Source organism: Sander lucioperca, chromosome 16, assembly GCF_008315115.2.
Source record: "Sander lucioperca isolate FBNREF2018 chromosome 16, SLUC_FBN_1.2, whole genome shotgun sequence".
NCBI classification, from domain to species: Eukaryota; Metazoa; Chordata; class Actinopteri; order Perciformes; family Percidae; genus Sander; species Sander lucioperca.
The window spans coordinates 9,706,514-9,732,700 of record NC_050188.1 but is presented as its reverse complement, the minus strand read 5'-3'; the positions used below and the strand labels follow the sequence as shown (position 1 = coordinate 9,732,700).

Here is a 26,187-nt window from a genome sequence, read left to right as displayed (position 1 = left end):
TTCCATGACCATCAGACACTGCACAGAGTGCCAGGCGCTGGTTGGATCACTTCCTTGTGTCTACTACGTGGCATTAGACAACACACCGTAAACATGCATTATGTTGCTCTATATCAAGTGTAGACCATACAATGTAAATTTCATGTAAATCTGATGTTTGTCAAGTGAGGCTGACTTCCTGTTGCCAGCAAGTGGTACTATGAGTCAATATTGGCATTTAAATGTCCTCAGGCCTGGACTCTCATCATGCATTAGAAATGTGAAGCAGATTGTACAATGTACTTCCACTTTTCTGTTTCCTATTAAAATATTGAAATTTGCCATGCTGCTGCAGCAACACTGTTCAACAAAAACTCACAACGTTCAAACACAGCATCATCAAGGCCTTAAGGCTTTTCTGAACACGTTTGAGGTGGATCTGGTAAACCCGCTAGGAAGAGGACATCATAGTATAAGAACTGTAACTTCCTGTTGTCAGTAGGTGACACTATGACTGTAACTCAATATTGGCATGCAGATGTCTTCAGGGCCGGGAGTCTTATCAAGCATGAGAAGTTTGGGGCAGATTGGACAATGCACAGTCTAGTTACAAAGCACTTCCTGTTTGTCAGTGTAACATGGAAATTTGACACCCTGCCACGCCCACACTGTTCGATGAACACACGCCCACGCGCGCTTGGTTTTGCCTCAAATTGGATCACAAACTGTTATTTTACAGCTAAACAGTACGCTAAATATATTTCTGAAAACATTTGAGGCGAAAAATAGGCAATGCAGAAACAGAATCTGGATTCATAGTGGATCAGCATTGCCTGGTTGATTGCAGATCAGGAGCGCTACTGTCGTGCGTATGCTACTTCACCTGCGCACCTGTGTGTGTATGTGTGCTAATCGGAGGTTAGAAAGGGAATCCCAGGTGAGAAGGGGATGGGGGAATTTAGGATCTGGGAAGCCACAGTTTAACAAAATGTAGTGGCAATCTGACCACAAAAAAAAGCCACTGGAGGGAATTTGAAACCATTTCCAATGCTTGCTGCTGCAAATAATGAGGTCTGCCATCGTCTTAAGGTTAATCCTTTATTTTATAAATGCATTTCAAAACACCTACAACAAGACTGAAAGATTAAACACACACTTACTTAATGTCTTTGATTTGGCTAAAGCAGACTGAAAGCAAACTGATGTTCCTGATTTTTTTTTTTTTTTCACACAGTCATTTGCAGCTTTAACAGCAATCCAATGATCTAATCAGCAGTGTGTGTGTGTGTGTGTGTGTGTGTGTGTGTGTGTGTGTGTATGTATGTGTGATTCTACACAGTAGTTTTACTGTTACAGTTCCTCAGCTGGAAGCCTGATACCACATTGGCCACTTTGGTAACTTTAGGAGGAGCAGGCATGGTGATGGTACGCTTGAGATAGCAGCGGCGCCTAGAACACAAAATCAAAAACAGCATCTTTAATCATGGATCATAAATACAGCCATCATCAAATTATAAAGACAATAGTGTCTTGATGGCCAAGATACATGATTTCCAGGTTGCCTAAATTGCTGGTACAATTTTATTTAAAACATAAATATTTGTGTTTAAGCAGGTTTGCATGCATGCATAGCATAAAGAATACTGTACCGGTAGTTGGGATCGCCAAAGTTGTTATTGGTATAGCTGTAGAACTGGCAGAAAGCATCCTGAGTACAGGTCCTCTGACATGTGTCTGCATCATCCATCGGCTCAAAGCGAATGTCAGAACCGGGGAAATCTACGTTTTCATAAACCACCTGAACCCAGGTTGTTAACAGAGAGAAACAGGGTTAGACTGCTGCTGATGGCTAAACTACTGTACAAAAAAACTTCACTAACAAAGAAATGTGATGAATGATTCTAGAATTTGTAATTTGATATTAGATTATAACCAAATCTATAATGAGAGTTTGTCACTTATTTAAACTTGCATTTTTAGGAGGAAAATGGCTCTGTGAAATGTTTCTAAAATGATTTAACAATGTTGCCATTCAGTGAAAGTTGTCTTTTCAGAAATACAGACGAGAAAAAAAATACAGTCTAAGTCAAATGTTTTAAGACTTGGAGCAAAACGTATTTGTAACTGCTGAGGATAAATAATTTCTTAATAGCAAGACTTAAGCGAGAATTATACTGGACGCATCCAAGGTGGCGCGCACCATCGTGACGTCAAAATTATGTCATATCCTGCCTGCGCGTCCGATTTATGGCGCACGCCCAGCTGTTGCGCACGGCTCTTTTTTTCAGCGGCGTGCGACAAAGCGGAAACGGGAGGCCTGAACGAGTTCGCCGACAACCGGATGCCAGGACTCTCACAGTGACTGCAAGTCTCTCTTGTAAACTTACTGGGTTAAGATGAGTTTTTTTTTTTTTTTTTTTATAAAAAAGGTGAATGAAAGGCTTGATCCGACGAAGTAGGTCATCGAATCAAACTGAAGCATTGACGGCAATGCTGCAGCCAGTTCTGCCGTTGTTTACTTTTTTCTTCTAGTCCGTAGAAAGCGCAACGTTGGTAGCCTTTGCTCATTAGCGCCACCGCTGTTCAGGAGACGACTGCAACTAGTGTCACGAGCACCAGCGCGGGTACAAATAGTCACGGCGATCCCATGATGTCACATTTGTACGCGCCAGCTGGGCTGCGTCCAGTATAATTCTCGCTTTAGAGTCCATGTAAAGCAGAGTAAATTTCATGGCAATCTAGTCATAATTGTTGAGACATTTCCCTCAACTCAAAAGGTCACAGGATTACCAAATGCATAAAGATGCATCATCTGGGAACCATGAATGTCATTAATAGAGCCATGATGCTAGCATGGCTAAAAAGAACAGGGAAAAGTTACATTACGTCATTGAGTTAGTCGATCTCCACAGCCAAAGCAGTTCAGATGGTCTATGGTGGTCTACTGAAAGAGTGTCTTTTCTGACAGTTGTGATATTAGTGATACATACCGTTATCCAGCTGACAGAAACGTGCTGGTAACCCAGATGTGACTCCGTCTTTAGCTTGGGTCACCATTTCCTCGTTGTTTTTCTTCATGTAACAATTGAAGTTATTACTGCAAAGAAAGAAAGAACAAAAATGAAACCTTGCAAAAAGTATGTCTGAATAACATGAAGCAGAGAACAGATGTGACTGAAAAGGAGAACCAAATATTTAACCACATCAGGACAGTTAAAATACTGTCACGTAAGCTGCTGGAACAAAGAACATGCTAATATAACTCAGCTCTTTCTAATTACTTATCGTACTGTCTTATTGAGCACATTAAGAGAAAAAAGGTATCCAAATATTTGACTACCTGGCAAAAGAGAAGTAGGTGCAGACTGAATGAGCAGAGCACAGTGCCTGACAGTGTTCAGCAGAGGCAGCAGGAATATTCTCGATGTCGTTTCCTGGGATGTCAGTGTTTGGAAAAAGCTTGCCCTGACACACTGTAGAAAACACAGGTAATAGAATAAGAAGAAACATGCACAACAACCTGCAGAAGGTGTTTGCTATGACTGTTTGTGTACTTGACTGTTGACTTATTCGTGGTATTTGGGAGAATCCAGATGTTACACCAGCCTTTTTTTCTACAACAGGTATCCTTGGTACTGGCCAGCTGAATTTAAGGTTGCACTTAAACCGATACCTAAACAGAACAAGAAATAAAATGAGTTAAAGAATTGTTGAGCATATGTCATGTTGCCACCATGCTGTTGCCAGAGCAATATCTTCCTTCTCACTGGTTGAATTAAACCTCAGACCTGAAACCTCCAGGTACCATCACTGTTGACGTGTCCTAGTGCATCAGAAAATGTGAACAGTGGGAGAGGATAAACACATCATTTAATTTCAACAGCAATGTTACATTATGTGATCCAGTTTTACCTGTTACCAAATGATGTGAAGGCCTTGTCTAGTAAAGTAAAGAACTGACAGGCAGTGTCCTGTGTGCAGGCCCTCTGACACTCCTCATAGTCTGCTGTGAACAAGGCTCGGTAGTCTGCACCTGTGAAATCCACGTTCTGGTACACCGTAGACAGGCAAGGCTCTGTCAGACACACAGAGAGAGCAAATGAGAGTGTGACCATGCATCATTCATTTCCTAAATGGTTTTCATAATGGTTTAAAATGGTTGTGAGTCTACCTAGGTCTTGGCTGCAGGGTTTGAGAGAAAATCCAGAGGTGACACCCTGTAGTGGAGCCTGAACAGTGGGCTGTCCATTGGGAGAGGCTTTGATGTAGCAGAAAAAGTTCCTGCAGAGAGGGGCAGATGTTTGCTTTTTGTCTAATTGACTTAAACGAGAGAAAAAAACTGAAGCGGAAAATTGGTCATCACAGTTGCAGAGAAAACAAATAAAATGAATGCTGCAAGCAGCTATGAACGGGCCCTCGCACGTCCCCACAGGTTGGGGCACTGGCGCGACTCCGGTCGACGCAGACGTGCATTTCCGTGACCATCAGACACTGCACAGGGAGAGTGCCAGGCGCTGGTTGGATCACTTCTTTGTGTCTACTATGTGGCATTAGACAACACACAGTAAACATGCATTATGTTGCTCTATATCAAGTGTAGACTGTACAACGTAAATTTACAAACTTCACTTCAACAGTTGGAACATCAAAGCTACAGTATAACTTTCTCAAAATATGACTTTTTGCCAGATTTGTTTAAACTCTTACTATATCCTGACAGTAGTACATTAATCAGATCATCCATGGTTAAAGTGTTCCTCTGCCTCCTCCTAAAGCGCCTAATGGCAAAAAAGGAAAATCACCAATCAGAGCCGAGAAGTCTCTGACGCAGTGTCAATGACTGCTCGTGAACTGTGGTGAAACTAGGCAGCGCCGATCAAATACAAATCAAGGTTCACTGACTATTTCTCGCCTCAGATGTCTTCAGAAACATATGTTAGGGTACTGTTCATAGGCGCCGATTTAGGTTTTCCTCAGTGGGTGCTCACGGGCGCACACCCTTTAAAAAAAAAAAAAAAAAAAGTAGTCAAATAATGTTTGCAATGTTGCATTTTAGAACCTTAGGAAATGGACAGCGGCCGACACGAACACACACACCTATTGGCTCGATAATAAATCTTTCACCTCAGGACAACGCCATTAGAGATGAACACGTAACCGCGATCAGCTTCGTGGGAAATTAAGAATCAATTCCACCTGTCTAGTAGCCTAGGCACAGTATGACAGACGCTCCACTTAGCACCAAATGCAATGTTTAATTTTAAATGAATGCAGCGGGTGCATGGCACTGGGTGCTCAGTATTTTCCGTGGGTGCTGGAGCTCCGGAGCACCCATAGTATCGGCGCCTATGGTACTGTTTGAATGTAAAATAAAGAGTTTGAGTCAGCTGGTGATTGGTTTTGGCTCAACTTGATCACAAACTTTATTTTACAGCTAAACAGTACACTAAAATATGTTTCTGAAAACATTTGAGGCGAGAAATAGGCAATGCAGAAACAGAATCTTGATTCATATTGGATCAGCATTGCCTAGTTTGACAGTTTGATTGCAGATCATGACGCTATTGCTGTCTTTTCGTTTATTTGTACTGGTTGTTGTAGCCCGTTTTGCTGCGTGCGTGTATAGCCGTGTGTGTGTGTGTGTGTGTGTGTGTGTGTGTGTGTGTGTGTGTGTGTGTGTGTCTTCACCTGCGTGTATGTGTGCTAATCAGAGGTTAGAAAGGGAATCCCAGGTGAGAAGGGGATGGGGGATTTAGGATCTGGGAAGCCACAGTTTAACAAAATGTAGTGGCAGTCTGACCACAAAAAGAAAAAATGCCATTGGAGGGAATTTGAAACCATTTCCAATGCTTGCTGCTGCAAATAATGAGGTCTGCCATCGTCTTAAAGTTAATCCTTTATTTTATAAATGCATTTTAAAACACCTACAAAAACACTGACTGTGAAAGATTAACAACGAGCAGACGAGATCTAAAATCACTCGTACACAGCTGAGTTCGAAAAACTGTGGTTTCCCAGATCCTAATTCCCCCATCCCCTTCTCACCTGGGATTCCCTTTCTAACCTCTGATTAGCACACATACACACAGGTGACGTCACACACACACACACACACACACACACACACACACACACACACACACACACACACACACACACACACACACACACACACACACACACACACACACACACACACACACACACACACACACACACACACACACACACACACACACACACACACACACACACACCTACAATACATTCTACCATATATAAGTGGTAAAATTACAATGTATACATACTGCATGTATTACCTTGACTGCAGATAGACAGCAGACCCACCAAGATCAAATGTGTTCCCATCTTCTTAGTTTCGAAGCCAGTAAAGATTCTTGAAACACAACTGCAATAAAAGAGCTGGTTCTGCAGCTGTTGCTTGGTCAAAGGACTGTTTCAGAATCATCAAATGTGTATGTCCATCAATTTATAGGCAGTCCCATATGACCTATGACCTGCCACCACTGACCCAATCACGGAGCTCCAGTGAAGTCCACCTCCTGCTCAAATAGCAGTCAGCTGTCAGACCTGATTAGCTTGTCTCGTTGTTGTATGTGTGTGTGAGGAAGTGGGCCAGGGTTATGAGCTTCAAAACTGCTATCGTCTTGTAATCAACAGGTTTGTCTTGTCTAGTTACACTAGGTCCAGGGGTGCTGTGCGCATTGTGTTTTTGTTTTTCTGTAGCTGGAGTAGTAGTCTTCCTTTTGAGGATTTCCTTTTGTTATATCCCTTTGTTGATTTCCACAGCACCCATTGGCCCATTTTTTCATTGTGAGTTCTGTTTAACTTGTTGTAAATAAATATCCTTTCAAAATACCAATTAGCCTACATCTGGTTTATGTTTATGTCCTGATACCCCTAGCACTACGGGATGTAACATTGTGACTTAATTGTGTAGATACGTGGGAGGAGCACCTACGCATCTTAGAGCAAATCTTCAGCAGACTCGCTCAGGCCAATCTGACATTGAATTTGGCTAAATGTGAGTTTGGTAAAGCTACCATCACCTATTTGGGTAGACAGGTAGGGCAGGGACAGGTGTGTCCTGTAGAAGCCAAAATCTGTGCCATTCCACTTTGTCCAGTTGCCGCTATGGGTAAAGCGCTGCGTTCGTTTCTTGGGATGGCAGGTTACTACAGAGCTTTCTGCCGTAACTTCTCGACTGTTGTTCAGCCACTTACTCGTTTACTGAGCCCTAAGGTGGATTTTGTGTGGTCTGCAGACTGTCAGATTGCGTTTGACAATAGGCTCGTTCAAGATAAACTGCGCCTCGCCTGTAAAGTGAGGAGCATCTCGCTGCGGGAAGCGGGGTTTGACATCATGCCCCGCCCACATCCAAGTCAGTCATTTTTTTTTTTTTTTAACCTACGTCGTCTCCCCATACGCTCGAACCATACAGTCTATGGCTCGAACGGACCAAGACGGTAGCAAACATCATATCCTCTTGTTTCACATTAGATGACAGAAACTGATGTAAGCTAAACACAAACGACATTTCATGCAACAACAGTGAACTGTAATTGGGCCCGTGTACTTTTTCGTTCATTTGATTTCCGACTTTGAAACGAAAAGAGTGGTTCGGAAATAACGTAAGACTGCTCCGGTGAAAGCCTTGTTTTCATGAGCTTCTGGGGCTAGCTGCTAGCTAGCTCGGAAGCTACATCTGATGGAAGGCAGGTTGCTAATTAGCCAATGCTAAAAAGTATGGAAGTAGCCTACTAGTTTCCCCTGCTTTCTATCAATATTCCTCAGTATTTGTCTTTTGGTGTAGTTTGCTAACATGCTCGTAGACATGTAAATGAACTGTTTGCGTGCTAGCTAAGTCAACGGTCAACACCTTTTATATTGTAACGTGAAAGCTCAGGCTGCGTTAGCTTCAGCTAAACCACAGCAGCCACTTGCACTGCCCCGTTAAAATGCAACTTCAACCCTCGGATATAATGGTAATCACGTAGTGATTTTACTGTATCTAAACATCTGTATGTGTGTTCGACCTTTTGAAATACTTAGATTAGGTGTGTTTCTGTGCAGGTAATATCCGAGGAGCATCTCGCATGATTGTGAATTCTACTGAACCAGACTGAGAGACCATTTAAAGACTCAGGAACCCTTTGCAGGTGTTTTGGATTAATTAGCTGATTAGAGTGGGACACTTTGAGCCTAAAATATTGAACCTTTTCACAATATTCAAATTTTCTGAGGGTTTTCATAAACTGTAAGCCATAGTCATCAAAATGATAACAAATACAGGCTTGAAACATCTCGCTTTGCATGTAATAAGTCTATATAATTAGTTTTACCTTTTAAGTTGAATTACTGAAATAAATTAACTTTTGCACAATATTCTAATTTTTGGAGTTTCACCTGTATGCTTCTGGTTCACCTGTTAATTGTTAAAGCAAAATCGCCCCTTTGTACATTTGGTTGTGACTGAATTCTTGCTGTTAATATGAAAGTCCATAACGAAACAACACACCATTATACTTTTGAGGGCTAAATTAAATGAAATATGGCTCGTTTTACGTTTGAACACATTGTCATCAATATTAACAAGGTTTAAAATGACCCATTTTTCAAATTTGGATATCATTTCAAAATCAGAAATCAGTAGTAACTACATGAAAACTTCACTGTTGCATGAAATATCGTTTGCCTACATCATCAGTTTCTATCTAATGTGAATCAAGAGGCTCTATCAGCTTCGCTACCAGGCTGTCTTTTTTTTTTTTTTTTGTCTTCAAAAAACTTTATTATTCAAGTACAGATCCATAAACACACTGAAAACATTAAATGCATACATACATACATACACGAAAAAGGGGCGCATTAAATTTTCATTAAAGAGGTTGTAAGGCATTGTAAATGTTCAGAGTCCGGATGGCTTTCTTATTTGTCAGTCCTTTTTTAAGGTTTTAAAATATAATTTCATGTCATTTTTAAATTGGTGACTAGCCTATTCGGTTTTCTTTCAGATCATTTACATTTATAGATATAAAATTTTCAAATAAAATTAAAAGATTTTCATTTATTATTTATCCAAATAATTTTCTTCATAGTAAAAAAATTCTACCAGGCTGTCTTGGTCATGGTCCGTTAGAGCGTATGGGGAATGACGTAAGCAAAAAAAAAATGACTGACTTGGATGTGGGCCTTCCCGCAGACTGCAGCGAGATGTACTTTATTACTGTAAAGTGGACGAGAGCAGGCGGCAGCAGCCGGGGTCAGTAACAAAACTCTGTTGTCAAATCGGACAGATTACAGCCGTTTCCTGCAGCCTTCAGGCTGAACAGGAAGTCACAGAAACACTAACATCCTGTTAGGTCCGATTCCCATTTAATAAAATGTTATCAGACCCATATATCAGCTCCTACACAGTCTCCAGTTGTTGTAATTATGACAGAGTAGTTGTCAAAAAAATGTACAGAATAAGCCTTTAAATCATACAAATATCAATTCAAATCCCTCTAATTCAAAGACAATAAAAAGTTTATATAAAATGTCATCATGTTGAATCGATTGTGAACCAATCAGCTGTTAGATCAGTCGAGAGGCAGGCATTTCCCAGCATACCCTGGGTCCACCTGGGTCTTGCAGTCGGTGAAAAGCAACTACATCTGCGTCTCAAACCTGCGGCTGCCTTGATCTAGTGAGGTCATCATTGCCCACGTGTGCATGACGTCAGAGCAAGTCGGGATCAAGTCGAAGTCGGACACAAATCTAACCGGCGTGATTTGGGCGGCTGATCACCGGTGATCGATTCTGCGCAGACCTGGCTCATCTCGAACGAGACTAATCACAGTTAAATATGCGATGGTGACGCTGATTGGTGCAGCATGCCACCACTGACTCAATCGAGGAGCTCCAGTGAAGTCCACGTCCTGCTCAAATAGCCTGTTTGACTTGCAGTTCAGGTCAGCTGTCAGACCTGATTAGCTTGTCTCGTTGTATGTGTGTGTGAGGAAGTGGGCCAGGGTTTTGAGCTTCAAAACTGATATCGTCTTGTAATCAACAGGTTTGTCTTGTCTAGTTACACTAGGTCCAGGGGTGCTGTGCGCATTGTGTTTTTGTTTTGCAAAGCATTTTAGTTAGGGACTGTTTGTTATTTATTTAAGGGGCCACTGGAGGAGTTTTGGGATCTTTAGACAAAATAGACCTGACCCTCCCTTTGCCAACAATAAACTTTTGACCCTCCAAAATAGTTCGGGAAAGAGGCATGACCATCCACAAAATTTTATTGATGCCTTCTGTACTGGTTTGCAATTAGCAAACATACAGAAGCCCATTGTTTTTTTTACAGCCATGACATAGGTGATTTAACCAAGTGTATCTCGCTGCAGCCTGCGGGAAGGCGGGGCTTGACATCAAGCCCCACCCACATCCAAGTCGATTTTGCTTTAACAATTAACAACAGGTGAACCAGAAGCATACAGGTGAAACTCGAAAAATTTGAATATTGTGCAAAAGTTCATTTATTTCAGTAGTTCAACTTAAAAGGTAAAACTAATTATATAGACTTATTACATGCAAAGCGAGATATTTCAAGCCTGTATTTGTTATAATTTGATGACTATGGCTTACAGTTTATGAAAACCCTCAGAAAATTTGAATATTGTGAAAAGGTTCAATATTTTAGGCTCAAAGTGTCCCACTCTAATCAGCTAATTAATCCAAAACACCTGCAAAGGGTCTTTAAATTGTCTCTCAGTCTGGTTCAGTAGAATTCACAATCATGCGAGATGCTCCTCGGATATTACCTGCACAGTAACACGCCTAATCTAACCTAAGTATTTCAAAAGGTCGAACACACATACAGATATCTAGATACAGTAAAATCGCTACATGATTACCATTATATCCGAGGGTTGAAGTTGCATTTTAACGGGGCAGTGCAAGTTGCTGCTGTGGTTTAGCTGAAGCTAACGCAGCCTGAGCTTTCACGTTACAATATAAAAGGTGTTGACCGTTGACTTAGCTAGCACGCAAACACTTAATTTACATGTCTACGAGCATGTTAGCAAACTACACCAAAAGACAAATACCGAGGAATATTGATAGAAAGCAGGGGAAACTAGTACTTCCATACTTTTTAGCATTGGTTAATTAGCAACCTGCCTGCCATTAGATGTTAGCTTCCGAGCTAGTTAGCAGCTAGCCCCAGAAGCTCATGAAAACAAGGCTTTCACCGGAGCAGTCTTACGTTATTTCCGAACCACTCTTTTTGTTTCAAAATCGGAAATCAAATGAACGAAAAAGTACACGGGCCCATTTACAGTTCACTGTTGTTTCATGAAATGTCATTTGTGTTTAGCTTACATCAGTTTCTGTCATCTAATGTGAAACAAGAGGCTATATATCAGCTTTGCTACCATCTTGGTCCGTTCGAGTGTATGGGGAGTGACGTAGGCAAAAAAAAAAATAACTGTCTTGGATGTTTATATACATGGCATTTAGGAAACCTTTATTGCAACGTTGGCACGGCAAGATGTCCAGACATAGTGCAACAGTAATTTTCATTTTTTGCGTCCTGCTGCTCCCATCGTCAGCCAAGTAATATTTTTTTTACTAAGCTGAAGCAGTATATGAAATCTGATGTATTACCTACCACCATTTAGTTGTTTTGTGTTATTTAAAATATTTATAAAATATCTGGTCATGCCAGACGTAATTATCCACTTATTTTTTAAACAATGCAATTACTCGTTTGAGCCACCAGGGAGGCTCCCCCTGTCCACCAGCAAACTCCACATATGCGGTCAGACCCATCTGTTAGGGGGCCGAGACTGAGAGCTACATGGAAAAATATGTACAAAACAAGCCACTTTGAAATTTTGCTGTTTTCATGAATACAAAAGTTGGGTGACCCCCCCCCCCGACTAAAAAATGTTGGGTGACCCTCCCCTATTTTCCTCTGGTGGTCCATTCCATAAATACCGAACGGTCCCTTGGAGAAGATTTTGGTTTATCCTTTTGTTTTTCTGTAGCTGGAGTAGTAGTCTTCCTTTTGAGGATTTCCTTTTGTTATATCCCTTTGTTGATTTCCACAGCACCCATTGGCCCATTTTTCCATTGTGAGTTCTGTTTAACTTGTTCTAAATAAATATCCTTTCAAAATACCGATTACATTTGGTTTATGTTTACGTCCTGATACCCCTAGCACTTCGGGACGTAACACCTGTAAAGTCTATTGGCTCTTTCAAAGTCCAGATTAAAATCAACATTTGATGTTCTCAATCAACACCTTGGAACAGTGTTCTGTTTACTTTTGCTCTGCTACGGTGGCCCTGAAGTGCAAATCACCACAGCAATTAGAGAAACGCAACAACAAATCATAAAACACAACGGCAAATAGGAAAACACAACAGAAAAAATGAAAACACGACAGCAAATATGAAAACAAAACGGCAAATATGAAAACACGACAGCAAATATGAAAACACAATGGCAAATATGAAAACACAACGGCAAATATGAAAACACGACAGCAAATATGAAAACACGACAGCAAATATGAAAACACGACAGCAAATAGGAAACCACAATGGCAAATATGAAAACACAATGGCAAATATGAAAACACAACGGCAAATATGAAAACACGACAGCAAATATGAAAACACGACAGCAAATAGGAAAACACAACGGCAAATATGAAAACACGACGGCAAATATGAAAACACGACAGCAAATAGGAAAACACGACGGCAAATATGAAAACACGACGGCAAATAGGAAAACACGACGGCAAATAGGAAAACACGAAAGCAAATATGAAAACACGACAGCAAATATGAAAACACGACAGCAAATAGGAAAACACGACAGCAAATATGAAAACACGACAGCAAATATGAAAACACGACAGCAAATATGAAAACACGACAGCAAATATGAAAACACTTCAACAAATCACAAAACACAACGGCATTAACTTCTACCCGAAAAGGTAGGGCCTATCTAGTAGAGGACGGACCCTCCTGATTGGACAGACGCACTGTCTGTCTTTTGACAGGAAGGAGAGGTGAAAAAATAAAAGTGCCTCACTGTCTATGCTTTTAACAGACGGACTAGCCGTTTCTCATTTCAAAACACTGGACGAAATGGATGTGGAACTATGAACTGTGCTGATGGTGAATCGGCGTCAGTCTGCTTGCAGGAGGAGAATATTCTGTCAGGAACTTTGCTCGCAACGTGCAAAGGTAGGTAATGTTACCGACACCGATAGGCTTTAATGTAAGCAGTAGTCGTTTTGTCTTATTTATCCCATGTCAATAAATTAAAAACTCGTGGGAGTTCATATTTGTACAGTAGTCATAACACTTACCGGTAAGGAGAATTGCAGTAGCTAACCGTTTACATTAGCTTGTAGTTTACTGCATGTATGCAACATTAGCTCATTGTCCAGTAGCTTCTAGCTTTCAGACAAATGCAGTGCAAAATATGATCAGCAACTACAAGGTAAACGCTACCAGCTAATGAGCTACCACAGGCAGTATGATATGCATTAAACTGCAAGTGAGAAAGGGTAAATAGTACTGTAAACACACAAGCTACAAGGCTACAACCAACATATGAAAAGTCATAATACCTCCATTGATAAACACCCACTAATACAGTAAAGGTAGGTGTAAGTGTGTTAAATGGTCAACAGTTGTCAGTTAAGACCATGATGAAGAAACTACACCACTACACAGTTACATGAAGTACCTTCATGTTTCAGTATGCTTAAATATACTTGTGATACAATTCTAATCTTACCAGGACAGGTTGGATAACTACTGGACTAACCTAATCTTACCAGGACAGGTTGGATAACTACTGGACTAACCTAATCGTTATCCTTCTGTCTGCAGTCCGGAAGCAACACCATCATCGGGAGCTGAGTCTGATCGCCGCTTCATGTTGAATATACTTGTGTACAGTATATAGTAATGTTTGAATAAATGTTATAATAAAGATACACGTTTTCATTAATGTCTTTTGCTTGTATACCTAACTAGTTATTAAAACAGGTAGCATCTGAATATAATTACTCAGAAGTTTCCTGTGTCCAGGTCATAATTTGATGGAAAAATAAACATTGAAAAACAGTTTATATTATATACACACCCAAAAACTTAAAAGACACAGACAAACTAGTTAATTTAATGCATTTATTTTTTTAATGGCAATCTCTAATATAGCAAATAATCTATTCAACATCTCTTTTTGGCCTCTGTCTCCCTGCTTGTCTTTTGCTTTCCCTCTCCTCCTCATCTCTCCCTTCTGGTGACGCTAGTGCAGCCACGACGCTGAAGTTGGCATCCGATTCGCAGCTTCTGATTTGGCAGTTAAGGGGAACTTAAAACTGTTTTTTTAACCTCTTACTGTATTGAATGAGTGTTAGTCATTAAGGTAAATTTATAATTATGTCTAAAACACACTTTTAGATTTGTGAAAGCTTTATTGTCTTTATGAGAACACAATAAGTTTTTTTTTCACATATAAACCACATTAGAGTAGGTCTAGATCCACCTAGACTTGTCAAATCTGGACTACATTATCCCAGAGAGGCTAAGGAGTCTTAAAAACACAGTTTGGGATTTGTGAAAGCTTTATTCTATTTGTGAAAATGCCATAAAGGGAGATTTTACTGTTTTTTGCATATGTAGACCACATTGGACCAAGTCCACATCCAAAACCACAATACCTAAACTTGTCAAAACTGGACAAGAATTAACTCACTCTCTCCATGTCATTTATTATATCCATGAGCAGGTCTTCCCCTGTACTTGTGTAAACACGGTAACGCAAACTTGGTAATCTACAGTGGGCAATACAGCACTGTAAAGAAAAGACCTTTACGACAGCAGGTGTGGTGAAAATACTACCACTTTTGTCCAAAGTGGCCGCTAGGATTAACACAAACTGAAAGTTACATATAGCCACTTTAAGTCATAGAAAAAAATGTCTTCATGAATATAATGTGGAACTGCTGTGGACCTATCTCTGACAGCAACACATTTAGGATGTATTTGATCCTGTCAGAAGACACCATGGTGCACACTTTATCAGAGAGTGTGTCACAGCTGTCGAGGAAGTTTGACAGGTATTTCACAATCCTGTCCAGCTGGGTTTCATCATCAAAGAAGATCGGGACCCAGCGTTCCCCAGAAGTGGGGTTGCTCCTCACCTGAGACAATGGCCTATGAAGTATGAATTAAAAAAAATCTTAATAAATACTCAGTCCTGCCTCTTTTTCTGAGGAAAGGTGAGAAAACAACACTTATGTTGAAGGAGAAGGATTTGAAGAGTAAATTAAACCACTGGCAAATCTATGACGATATTTGGATTGATTTCCAAAAGGTAAAAATAACTTTTTCTACTTTTCTTTTGAAGTGAGAAGGAAGACCTGCTCATGGATATAAGAAATGACATGGAGAGACGTGGACTTGTACGTTGAATGTCAATTAGCAAAGGCCATGCTGTGGCAATACAGCAAACACAAGAAAAAGATCTTTACCATTATAAATGCTATAACGGAATGTTATACTTGTTACATGGGAAACTACTCATACATTTTAGCTTTCATTTAACGTTGCTAGTGAAGTTAACAAGGTGCAGCTTTACCTCCAATCCTGCAGCTACAACTGATAAACAAACCAATTTCTAAATCTCTGCTAACATTACGCATATACAGTAACGGCTTACAAAAAGAGATGAAAATGCCACCGGACATTAAACTTTACGAACACAAAAGGCATAAAAGACAGCAACACAGCTAGATAGCTAACAGCCTAATGTTAAATGAGAGGTTCAGTTAGCTTAACGTTAGCTCGGGGTGTATCTACCTAATTATAATAGCAATTTGTACCAGCATTAATGCGTAACACTTGACATTGATGTAACACATTAACGGTGATAATAAATGTACGGCAAACACTAAATATACTTACATTTAAATGTTAATTGTGCCATCAGCGATGCCGCTCCAACTCCCACTTAGGTCCGCCATTGTTGTTGTTTTTTTAACGAGCCGGCAAAGCCGCGCGCATAGGATTGTGGGTGATTTGGGAGCGCGAAAGACAGACAGTGCGTCTATCCAATCAGGAGGGTCCGTCCACTGCTAGATAGGCCCTACCTTTTCCGGTAGAAGTTAATGCCGTTGTGTTTTGTGATTTATTGAAGTGTTTTCCTATTTGCTGTCGTGTTTTCATATTTGCTGTCGTGTTTTCATATTTGCTGTCGTGTTTTCCTATTTGCTGTCGTGTTTTCATATTTGCCGTCGTGTTTTCCTATTTGCCGTCGTGTTTTCATATTCGCCGTCGTGTTTTCATATTCGCCGTCGTGTTTTCATATTCGCCGTCGTGTTTTCCTATTTGCCGTCGTGTTTTCATATTCGCCGTCGTGTTTTCATATTCGCCGTCGTGTTTTCATATTTGCCGTCGTGTTTTCCTATTTGCCGTCGTGTTTTCTTATTTGCTGTCGTGTTTTCCTATTTGCCGTCGTGTTATCCTATTTGCCGTCGTGTTTTCCTATTTGCCGTCGTGTTTTCTTATTTGCCGTCGTGTTTTCCTATTTGCCGTCGTGTTTTCTTATTTGCTGTCGTGTTTTCCTATTTGCTGTCGTGTTTTCCTATTTGCTGTCGTGTTTTCATATTTGCCGTCGTGTTTTCCTATTTGCCGTCGTGTTTTCTTATTTGCTGTCGTGTTTTCATATTTGCTGTCGTGTTTTCCTATTTGCTGTCGTGTTTTCATATTTGCCGTCGTGTTTTCCTATTTGCCGTCGTGTTTTCCTATTTGCCGTCGTGTTTTTCTATTTGCAGTCGTGTTTTTCTATTTGCTGTCGTGTTTTCCTATTTGCTGTCGTGTTTTCCTATTTGCTGTCGTGTTTTCATATTTGCCGTCGTGTTTTTCTATTTGCAGTCGTGTTTTTCTATTTGCTGTCGTGTTTTCATATTTGCTGTCGTGTTTTCATATTCGCTGTCGTGTTTTCATATTCGCCGTCGTGTTTTCATATTTGCCGTTTTGTTTTCCTATTTGCTGTCGTGTTTTCCTATTTGCTGTCGTGTTTTCATATTTGCTGTCGTGTTTTCCTATTTGCTGTCGTGTTTTCCTATTCGCTGTCGTGTTTTCTTATTCGCTGTCGTGTTTTCCTATTCGCTGTCGTGTTTTCATATTTGCCGTCGTGTTTTCATATTTGCAGTCGTGTTTTCCTATTTGCTGTCGTGTTTTTCTATTTGCTATCGTGTTTTCATATTCGCTGTCGTGTTTTCATATTCGCTGTCGTGTTTTCATATTCGCCGTCGTGTTTTCATATTTGCCGTTTTGTTTTCCTATTTGCTGTCGTGTTTTCCTATTTGCTGTCGTGTTTTCCTATTTGCTGTCGTGTTTTCCTATTTGCTGTCGTGTTTTCATATTCGCTGTCATGTTTTCATATTTGCCGTCGTGTTTTCCTATTTGCCGTCGCGTTTTTCTTATTGCTGTTGTGATTTGCACTTCAGGGCCACCGTACTCTGCTGACCTTTTCCTTACTTCAAATGTAAATGTGATTTTGCTGTTTAATTCCCAGTATAATGTTGTTTTTATGGTATGTTGAATCCTGTCACTGGTACTAACTGCATTATATCACTTGCATATACTTCACTGCAGTAAATTTCATGTTCCTTATTTTGTATTGCTCTTGTTTACACACAGAGTCAACAGCTTTAACAGCAATCCAATGATCTAATCAGCATCTGGGCTGGCTGTCTGTGTGATTGGCATTCTACACAGTAGTTTTACTGTTACAGTTCCTCAGCTGGAAGCCTGATACCACATTGGCCAGTTTGGCAACTTTAGGAGGAGCAGGCATGGTGATGGTACGCTTGAGAAAGCAGGTGCGCCTAGAACACAAAATCAAAAACAGCATCTTTAATCATGCACCATACATACAGCTATCATCAAATTATAAAGACAATAGTGTCTGATTGATGATTAAGTCACATAACTTCCAAGTATTGCCTAAATTGCTGGTACAATTTTATTTAAAACATAACAACAAATAATATTTATGTTTAAGCAGGTTTGCGTACATGCATGCATAAAGAATACTGTACCTTGGGAACTTGGGATCATTAAAGTTGTCATTGGTATAGGTGTAGAACTGGCAGAAAGCATCCTGAGTACAGGTCCTCTGACATGTGTCTGCTTCATCCATCGGCTCAGAGCGAATGACAGAAGTTGGGAAAGCTACATTTTCATAAACCACCTGAAGCCAGGCTGTTAGCAGAGAGAAACAGGGTTAGACTGCTGCTGATGGCTAAACTACTGTACAGAAATACTTCACTAACAACAAACAAATGTGCTGAATGATTCCAGAATTTGTAATATGACATCGGCTAATAACCAAATCTAAAATTAAAGTTTGTTACTTTTTCAAAGAAATGTTAGAGGAAAATGGCCGAGGTTTGGTTTATCATTGTTTCTAAAATGATTGAACAATGTTGCCATTCAGTGAAAGTACAGACAAGAAATGACAAGAAAAAGTACAGTCTGAGTCTAATGTTGTTAGACTTGGAGCACAACGTAATTGTAACTGTTCAGCATAAATATCTTCATAATAACAAGAGTAAACAGGCATGCTAAGTCAGCAATGAAAAGTAAAGCAGAGTAAATTCCATGGCAATACATTCCTAAATGTTGAGACATTTCCCTCAACTCAAAAGTTATGGGATCACCAAATGTGTTAGGATCCATCATCTGGGAACCATGAATGTCTGTTGAAACTGCAGTGTCAATCCAACCAGTAGATGTTGAGATATTCCACTGAATATGTAAAACTAGAGTAACTGACCAATCCATTGCCATTAATAGAGCCATGATGCTAGCATGGCTAAAAAAGAACAGAGGAAAGATACATTACGTCATTGAATTAGTCGATCTCCACAGCCAAAGCAGTTCAGATGGTCTATGGTGGTCTACTGAAAGTGTGTCTTTTCTAACAGTTGTGATATTAGTGATACATACTGTTATCCAGCTGACAGAAACGTGCTGGTAACCCAGATGTGACTCCTTCTTTAGCTTGGGTCACAATGTTATTGTTGTTGTTCTTCATGTAACATTTCAAGTCATTACTGCAAAGAAAGAAAGAAAATGAAAGCTTGCAAAAAGTATGTCTGAATAACATGAAGCAGAGAACAGATGTGACTGAAAAGGAGAACCCAATATTTAACCACATCAGGACAGTTAAAATACTGTCACGTAAGCTGCTGGAACAAAGAACATGCTAATATAACTCAGCTCTTTCTAATTACTTATCGTACTGTCTTATTGAGCACATTAAAAGAGAAAACAGGTATCCAAATATTTGACTACCTGGCAAAAGAGAAGTAGGTGCAGACTGAATGAGCAGAGCACAGTGCCTGACAGTGTTCAGGAGAGGCAGCAGGAATATTCTCGATGTCGTTTCCTGGGATGTCAGTGTTTGGAAAAAGCTTGCCCTGACACACTGTAGAAAACACAGGTAATAGAATAAGAAAAAACATGCACAACAACCTGCAGGAGGTGTTTGCTATGACTGTTTGTGTACCTGTGGACTGTTGACTTATTCGTGGTATTTGGGAGAATCCAGATGTTACACCAGTCTTTTTTACTACTTTAGGTGTCCTTGGTACTGGCCAGCTGAATTTAAGGTGGCACTTGTTCCTAACAGAACAAGACATAACATTAGTTAAAGAATTGTTGAAGATGTGAACAACGAGTGGGAGAGGATAAAATTATCATTTTTTTTAGATTCAACAGCAATGTTACATTATGTGATCCAGTTTTACCTGATATCCACTGTTTTGAAGGCCTCATTTATAAAAGTAAAGAACTGACAGGCAGGGTCCTGTGTGCAGGCCCTCTGACACTCCTCATAGTCTGCTGTGAACAAGGCTCGGTAGTCGGCACCGAAGAAATCCACGTTCTGGTACACCTTGGACAGGCAAGGCTCTGGCAGACACACAGAGAGAGCAAATGAGAGTGTGACCATGCATCATTCATTTCCTAAATGGTTTTCATAATGGTTTAAAATGGTTGTGAGTCTACCTAGGTCTTGGCTGCAGGGTTTGAGAGAAAATCCAGAGGTGACACCCTGTAGTGGAGCCTGAACAGTGGGCTGTCCATTGGGAGAGGCTTTGATGAGGCAGAAAAAGTTCCTGCATAGAGGGGTTTGAAAAAAAAAAAACTGAAGCGGAAAGTTGGTCATCACAGTTGCAGAGAAAACAAATAAAATGAATGCTGCAAGCAGCGATGAAGCGCTGGTTGAATCACTTCCTTGTCAGAATCAGAATCAGCTTTATTGGCCAGGTTTACGTAGACAATCAAGGAATTTGACTCCGGTAATCTTTGCTCTCAAAGTACAATACTTAACATATTAAGAATAAAAACAGAGATGATGGTAAGAATATAAAAAATAGTGTACAGTATAACAATACAATAGAATTTACAATTTTACAAAACCTATACAAAAGAGAGGGAAGGAATAGTGCAATATCGGTCAATAGACTGACATTTTGGGATTTAAATAAGAGTACAGTGCAAGGCAGATCAGTGCAATGGTAATATATTAAGAACCATATTGTAATTGTAGGATTGAAATAGACATGAGGTAGATGAGCAGAACAGTGGTGGTTGACTTTGTTCAGTGTGAGCGTGGGGGCTATTTCTGAGCGTTCAACAGAGTGACTGCTTGGGGAAAGAAACTGTCTCTTTGTCGGCTGGTTTTGGCAAACAGTGCCCTGAATCGCCTACCAGAGGGAAGGAGGTTGAACAATTTGTGACCAGGATGTGAGGGGTCTGCAGAGATTTTTGCTGACCTTTTCCTGACCCTGGACCGGTACAGGTCCTGGATGGAGGGAAGGTCAGTTCCAATGATCCTCTCTGCAGCCCTAATTGTCCGTTGCAGTCTGGCCCTATCCCGTTTGGTGGCTGACCCAAACCAGACAGTGATGGAGGTGCAGATGACAGACTGAACGATGGCTGAGTAGAAAGTGGTCAGCAGCTCCTTAGGCAGATTAAACTTCCTTAGCTGTCGCAGGAAGTATGACCTCTGATGGGCCTTTTTCTGGACAAAGTCCATGTGGGGAGACCATTTTAGGTCCTGTGAGATGGTTGATCCCAGGAACCTAAAGGAATCCACAGTGGCCACTGTGTCGTTCTGGATGGTGAGGGGGGTGGAGTGTGGGGGGGGGGTGGTTCTGACTGCACCATTGGACCAGCTGTTCCACCTCCTGTCTGTAAGCAGACTCATCACCATCCTGGATCAAACCAATGACAGCGGTGTCATCTGCAAACTTCAGGAGTTTTACAGAGGGAGAAGAGCAGTGGGGAGAGGACACACCCCTGTGGGGCGCCAGTGCTGATCGACTGGGTTTTGGATGAGATGCTCTGACATGCTGCTGCCTGTCAATCAGGAAGCTGATGATCCACTGACAGGTGGCGGTAGGCACTGAGAACTGGGTGAGCTTCTGATGTAGAAGTTCAGGGATGATGGTGTTGAACGCGGAACTGAAGTCCACAAACAGGATCCTGGCATGTGTCCCTGGGGAGTCGAGGTGGTGCAGGATGTATTGCAGACCCATACTGACAGCATCATCCGCCAAACTGTTTGCCCTGTAGGCAAACTGCAGGGAGTCCAGCAGGGGTCCCGTGATGTCCTTCAGGTGGCTCAACACCAGTCTTTCAAAGGATTTCATGACCACAGACGTCAGGGCGAAAGGCCTGTAGTCATTTAATCCTGTGATGGAGGGTTTTTTGGGTCTGCGTGAAGATTGGCGCCAGCTGTTCAGCACAGACTCACAGACAAGAGGGACACACACCATCAGGTCCAGGAGCCTTCTTGATCTTCTGCTTCTGAAGGAGCAGGCACACATCCTTCTCGCGGATCGTTAGCGCAGGTGGGGGGAGGGGATGGGTGTTGAGGGAAAACCTTTTGTGCGTGAGGGGTGTGATAATGGATGCTTTTCAAACCTGCAGTAAAAGTCATTCAGGTCGTCAGCCAGTCTGGGATTTTCTGCAGGGTGGGGGGATGGTCTCTTGTAATCCATGATCTTTCGCAGGCCTCTCCAAACTGATGCAGGGTCATTGGCTGAGAGGCTGTCTTTAAGTTTCTCACTGTAGCTTCTTTTGGCTACCTTGATCTCCTTTGTCAGCTTGTTCCTGGCCTGCTTGTATAGGTCCCGGTCCCCACTCCTGTAGGCCTCCTCTTTGGCTTGATGCAGTTTCCTAAGATTAGGAGTGAACCAAGGTTTGCTGTTGTTGTATGTGCAGAAGGTCTTGGTTTGCACACAGTTGCCCTCGCAAAAACTGATGTAAGATGTTACAGTGTCAGTAAGGTCATTGAGGTCTGTAGCTGCATGTGTATGTCCGGAGAAAGAGTTCCTGTAGAGGTTTGCCTGATGTTTAAGAGTTTGTCTCCAGTAAAAGTTATTGGTGAAAGACCACAGAAAGCGTAATAAACTCACAAAAACAAACAAAGTACTAGGGAGCGAAGTACCGAGGCTACTATCCGCAGCGCCATCTTGTGTCTACTATGTGGAATTAGACAACACGTAGAAAACATGCATTATGTTGCTCTATATCAAGTGTAGACCATACAATGTAAATTTAATGTAAATCTGATTATGTTTGTCATATGAGGCTGACTTCCTGTTGCCAGCAAGTGGCACTATGAGTCAATATCCTCAGGCCTGGACTCTCATCATGCATTAGAAATGTGAAGCAGATTGTACAATGTACTTCCACTTTTCTGTTTCCTATTAAAATATTGAAATTTGCCATGCTGCTGCAGCAACACTGTTCAACAAAAACTCACAACGTTCAAACACAGCATCATCAAGGCCTTAAGGCTTTTCTGAACACGTTTGAGGTGGATCTGGTAAACCCGCTAGGAAGAGGACATCATAGTATAAGAACTGTAACTTCCTGTTGTCAGTAGGTGACGCTATAACTACTCAATATCGGCATGCAGATGTCTTCAGGCCGGGAGTCTTATCAAGCATGAGAAGTTTGGGGCAGATTGAACCAAGGGGGAAAGCTTTGCTTCAGAGCTCGAACCTCCTATGGCGCCATTTTGATGCTACCAAACGATCACCCGATGCTAGCATTCCATTGACTGCCATTCATTTTGACTTCACTTTGACAGCAAATAACTTTACATCTGAAGCGTTTCAAGAATTTGTTTTGTCCATTGTTTATTTCTAAAGAAACACGACAATGTATAAAAGGCTCCATTACCTTGTACCTCACGTTATGGCTCCGTAGCAGACGTTTTTATAAAACTAGGCTAACGGTTGTGTCATAACCACGCGACCTACTGTCGCATAGTAGAGGAATTACCGTATAGTACAGGAGAAGCTCGCAGGCAGTTTTGACTTACATTAGCTGTTTAAGTTTAATTACTAATGTTAACTAGCATTTTAGATAGCAATAATTAGCCTGTGCCTATGTTATCTCCTTACATATAGCTACGCTCTCCGTCTCTGCAAGATTGGGAATGATTGAGATTTCTCTTGGCACAGCTACCAGAAGACTTACAACTTTCAGACAGGTTGCTCACGTCACATTTATGTTGTCTCTTTCAGTTGGAGGCTGCGCAGTAACGCTCAGCGCTCACCGGAAAAGTGCTTCTAACATCCTTCACTGGTCTCCGTCCAGAGCAACGGGATCTGTTGGTCCACTATATACTCTCTATGGATTGGACAATGCACAGTCTAGTAACAAAGCACTTCCTGTTATGCAGTGTAACAATGTAAATCTGACGCCCTGCCATGCCCACGCTGTTGTTCGACGAATTCTCAAAAACTGTAGATTAGCTTTGCCAAGGTCAGATTGTACTGAGCAATGTTGAGGTAAATCGGGTCTGTAGGAGGAGTTTGTTAAAGTACAGCCCTGGAAATGGTAAAAAAAAAAAAAAAAAATCAACAAAAATGGCACAGTACCCATAATTACATGATAAGCAAATACAGCAGTTTTTAAAAATATCGATAAGAATGTACGGCTGTGGAAGAGCTTAGATAATAACTTTTTTTTCTTTTTTTTTTCTCTAACTTACATTGCTTTTTGCATTCAGCTAAAAAACATAATACAATTTTTGTGACATTAGGGTGGAATTAGTTCTTTGGTCCAACAGGGACTTACAGATTAAATTAGATATTAGCAGTGATACAAAACATATTTTATTTATTTTTTTTATTATATTTTTGTACATGGTCCCTTTTATAAAATACATTTAATAAACTAAACTTTCCAATATTTTGATTAAAAAAATCATTTTCACTGTCCTGTTTTTGAAAAACTGTCACTCATCACAATAAATAAGTGGTGGTGGAATGTAACCAAGTACATTTACTCAAGTACTGCACTTACATTTTGAGGTACTTCTACTGGACTTGAGTATTTTCATTGCTTGCTACTTTATATTTATACTTTACTCCACTGCAATTTAAGGCAATATTGTACTTTTTACTGCAGTGCATTTATTTAATGCCATTAGTTATTTTGCATATTCAGATAACTAATATAAAATATAATCAACACATAAATCATAATGTATTATTATGGATAAAGATAAGACTTTATTGATCCCCTGGTGAAATTCACAAACTACCCAGTAGTACATGCTGTACTTTACCGGTTGGAACATCAAAGCTACAGTTATGATATGATATGACTTTTTGCCAGATTTGTTTAAACTCTTACTATATCCTGACAGTAGTACATTAATTAGATCATCCATGGTTAAAGTCATGTTCCTCTACCTCCTTCTAGTGCTCCTAATGGCAAAAAAGGAAAACCACCAATCAGAGCCGAGAAGTCTCTGACGCAGTGTCAATGACTGCTCGTGAACTGTGGTGAAACTAGGCAGCGCCAATCAAATACAAATCAAGGTTCACTGACTATTTCTCGCCTCAAATGTCTTCAGAAACATATGTTAGGGTACTGTTTGGATGTAAAATAAAGAGTTTGAGTCAGCTGGTGCTTGGTTTTGGCTCACAAACTTACAGCTAAACAGTACACTAAAATATGTTTCTGAAAACATTTGAGGCGAGAAATAGGCAATGCAGAAACAGAATCTTGATTCATATTAGATCAGCATTGCCTAGTTTGACAGTTTGATTGCAGATCATGACCGCTATTGTTGTCTTTTCGTTTATTTGTACTGGTGTTTGTTATCTCCTGCTCCTCACTGCAAATCAAGTTTCCCATCTGGGATAATAAAGTGAGTGAACTGAACTAAGCAGGACTTTAACTTGTAACAGATTATTTCTACACAGTGGTATTGCTACTTTTACTTAAGTAAAATATCTGAGTATTTTTCCACTACTGGAAGTAAGCATTACTTACTTATTACTGATTTCTAATTACATGTGTACTGCTTGTTGTTTACCTGTCATCTTTGTTCCAGTCAGCCCGAACAAAGGTAAAGAAGTTACAGGAGGAGTGCTGGGTGCAAAGCTGCTGACAGTGCTCAACATCAGGAGAGAAGAGAGATGTTATGTCGTTTCCTGGGAAATCCACATTCTCCAGAAGCTGTTGATTACAATCTAAAGAAATGGAAAAAGGACATGGACACAGACACACACTTACATCTACAATACATTCTACCATATGTAAGTGGTAAAATTACAATGTATACATACTGCATGTATTACCTTGACCAAAAGAGAGACTGCAGATAGACAGCAGACCCACCAAGATCAAATGTGTTCCCATCTTCTTAGTTTTGAAACCAGTAAAGATTCTTGAAACACAACTGCAATAAAAGAGCTGGTTCTGCAGCTGCACCTTGGTCAAAGGACTGTTTCAGAATCATCAAATGTATATGTCCATCAATTTATAGGCAGTCCCATATGACCTATGACCTGTAAAGTCTATTGGCTATTTCAAAGTCCAGATTAAAATCAACATTTGATGTTCTCGATCAACACCGTGGAACAGTGTTCTGTTTACTTTTGCTCTGCTGACCTTTTCCTTACTTAAATTGTAAATGTGATTTTGCTGTTTAATTCCCAGTATACTCTCACTACATTATATCACTTGCATATACTTCACTGCAGTGAATTTCAGTGTGGGCGGTTTTTACTATGTTTTGGCTGTATGTGTGTTTCTGCATGTGTACGTGGACAGAGGTGTGCTGGAGACCTTC

General features: G+C 40.6%; 1 protein-coding gene across 3 annotated transcripts; it reads right to left on the bottom strand.

The window, feature by feature from the left end:
* Positions 1–1,193: 1,193 nt before the first annotated feature.
* On the bottom strand, positions 1,194–25,954 carry LOC116066932 (plasma kallikrein-like). Of its 3 annotated transcripts, XM_035993240.1 has the most exons (10): positions 25,694–25,954; positions 25,429–25,585; positions 20,088–20,197; positions 19,829–19,991; positions 19,686–19,703; positions 3,534–3,628; positions 3,320–3,452; positions 2,971–3,076; positions 1,629–1,789; positions 1,194–1,428 (listed from the first exon to the last, which is right to left on the bottom strand). In XM_035993240.1, exons 1-10 carry the CDS (start codon positions 25,752–25,754, stop codon positions 1,311–1,313), a joined length of 1,122 nt encoding a protein of 373 aa, XP_035849133.1. In that variant the 5' UTR covers positions 25,755–25,954; the 3' UTR covers positions 1,194–1,310. The 3 variants fall into 3 exon arrangements, with proteins under 3 accessions (XP_035849133.1, XP_035849132.1, XP_031179014.1); XM_035993239.1 differs by lacking the exons at positions 19,686–19,703; positions 19,829–19,991; positions 20,088–20,197 and adding exons at positions 3,892–4,054; positions 4,151–4,260 and having other exon boundaries at positions 1,629–1,788; positions 2,970–3,076; positions 3,534–3,652; XM_031323154.2 differs by lacking the exons at positions 1,194–1,428; positions 1,629–1,789; positions 2,971–3,076; positions 3,320–3,452; positions 3,534–3,628 and adding exons at positions 17,678–17,902; positions 18,116–18,278; positions 19,026–19,132; positions 19,374–19,506 and having other exon boundaries at positions 19,588–19,703.
* Between the last annotated feature and the right edge of the window lie 233 nt (positions 25,955–26,187).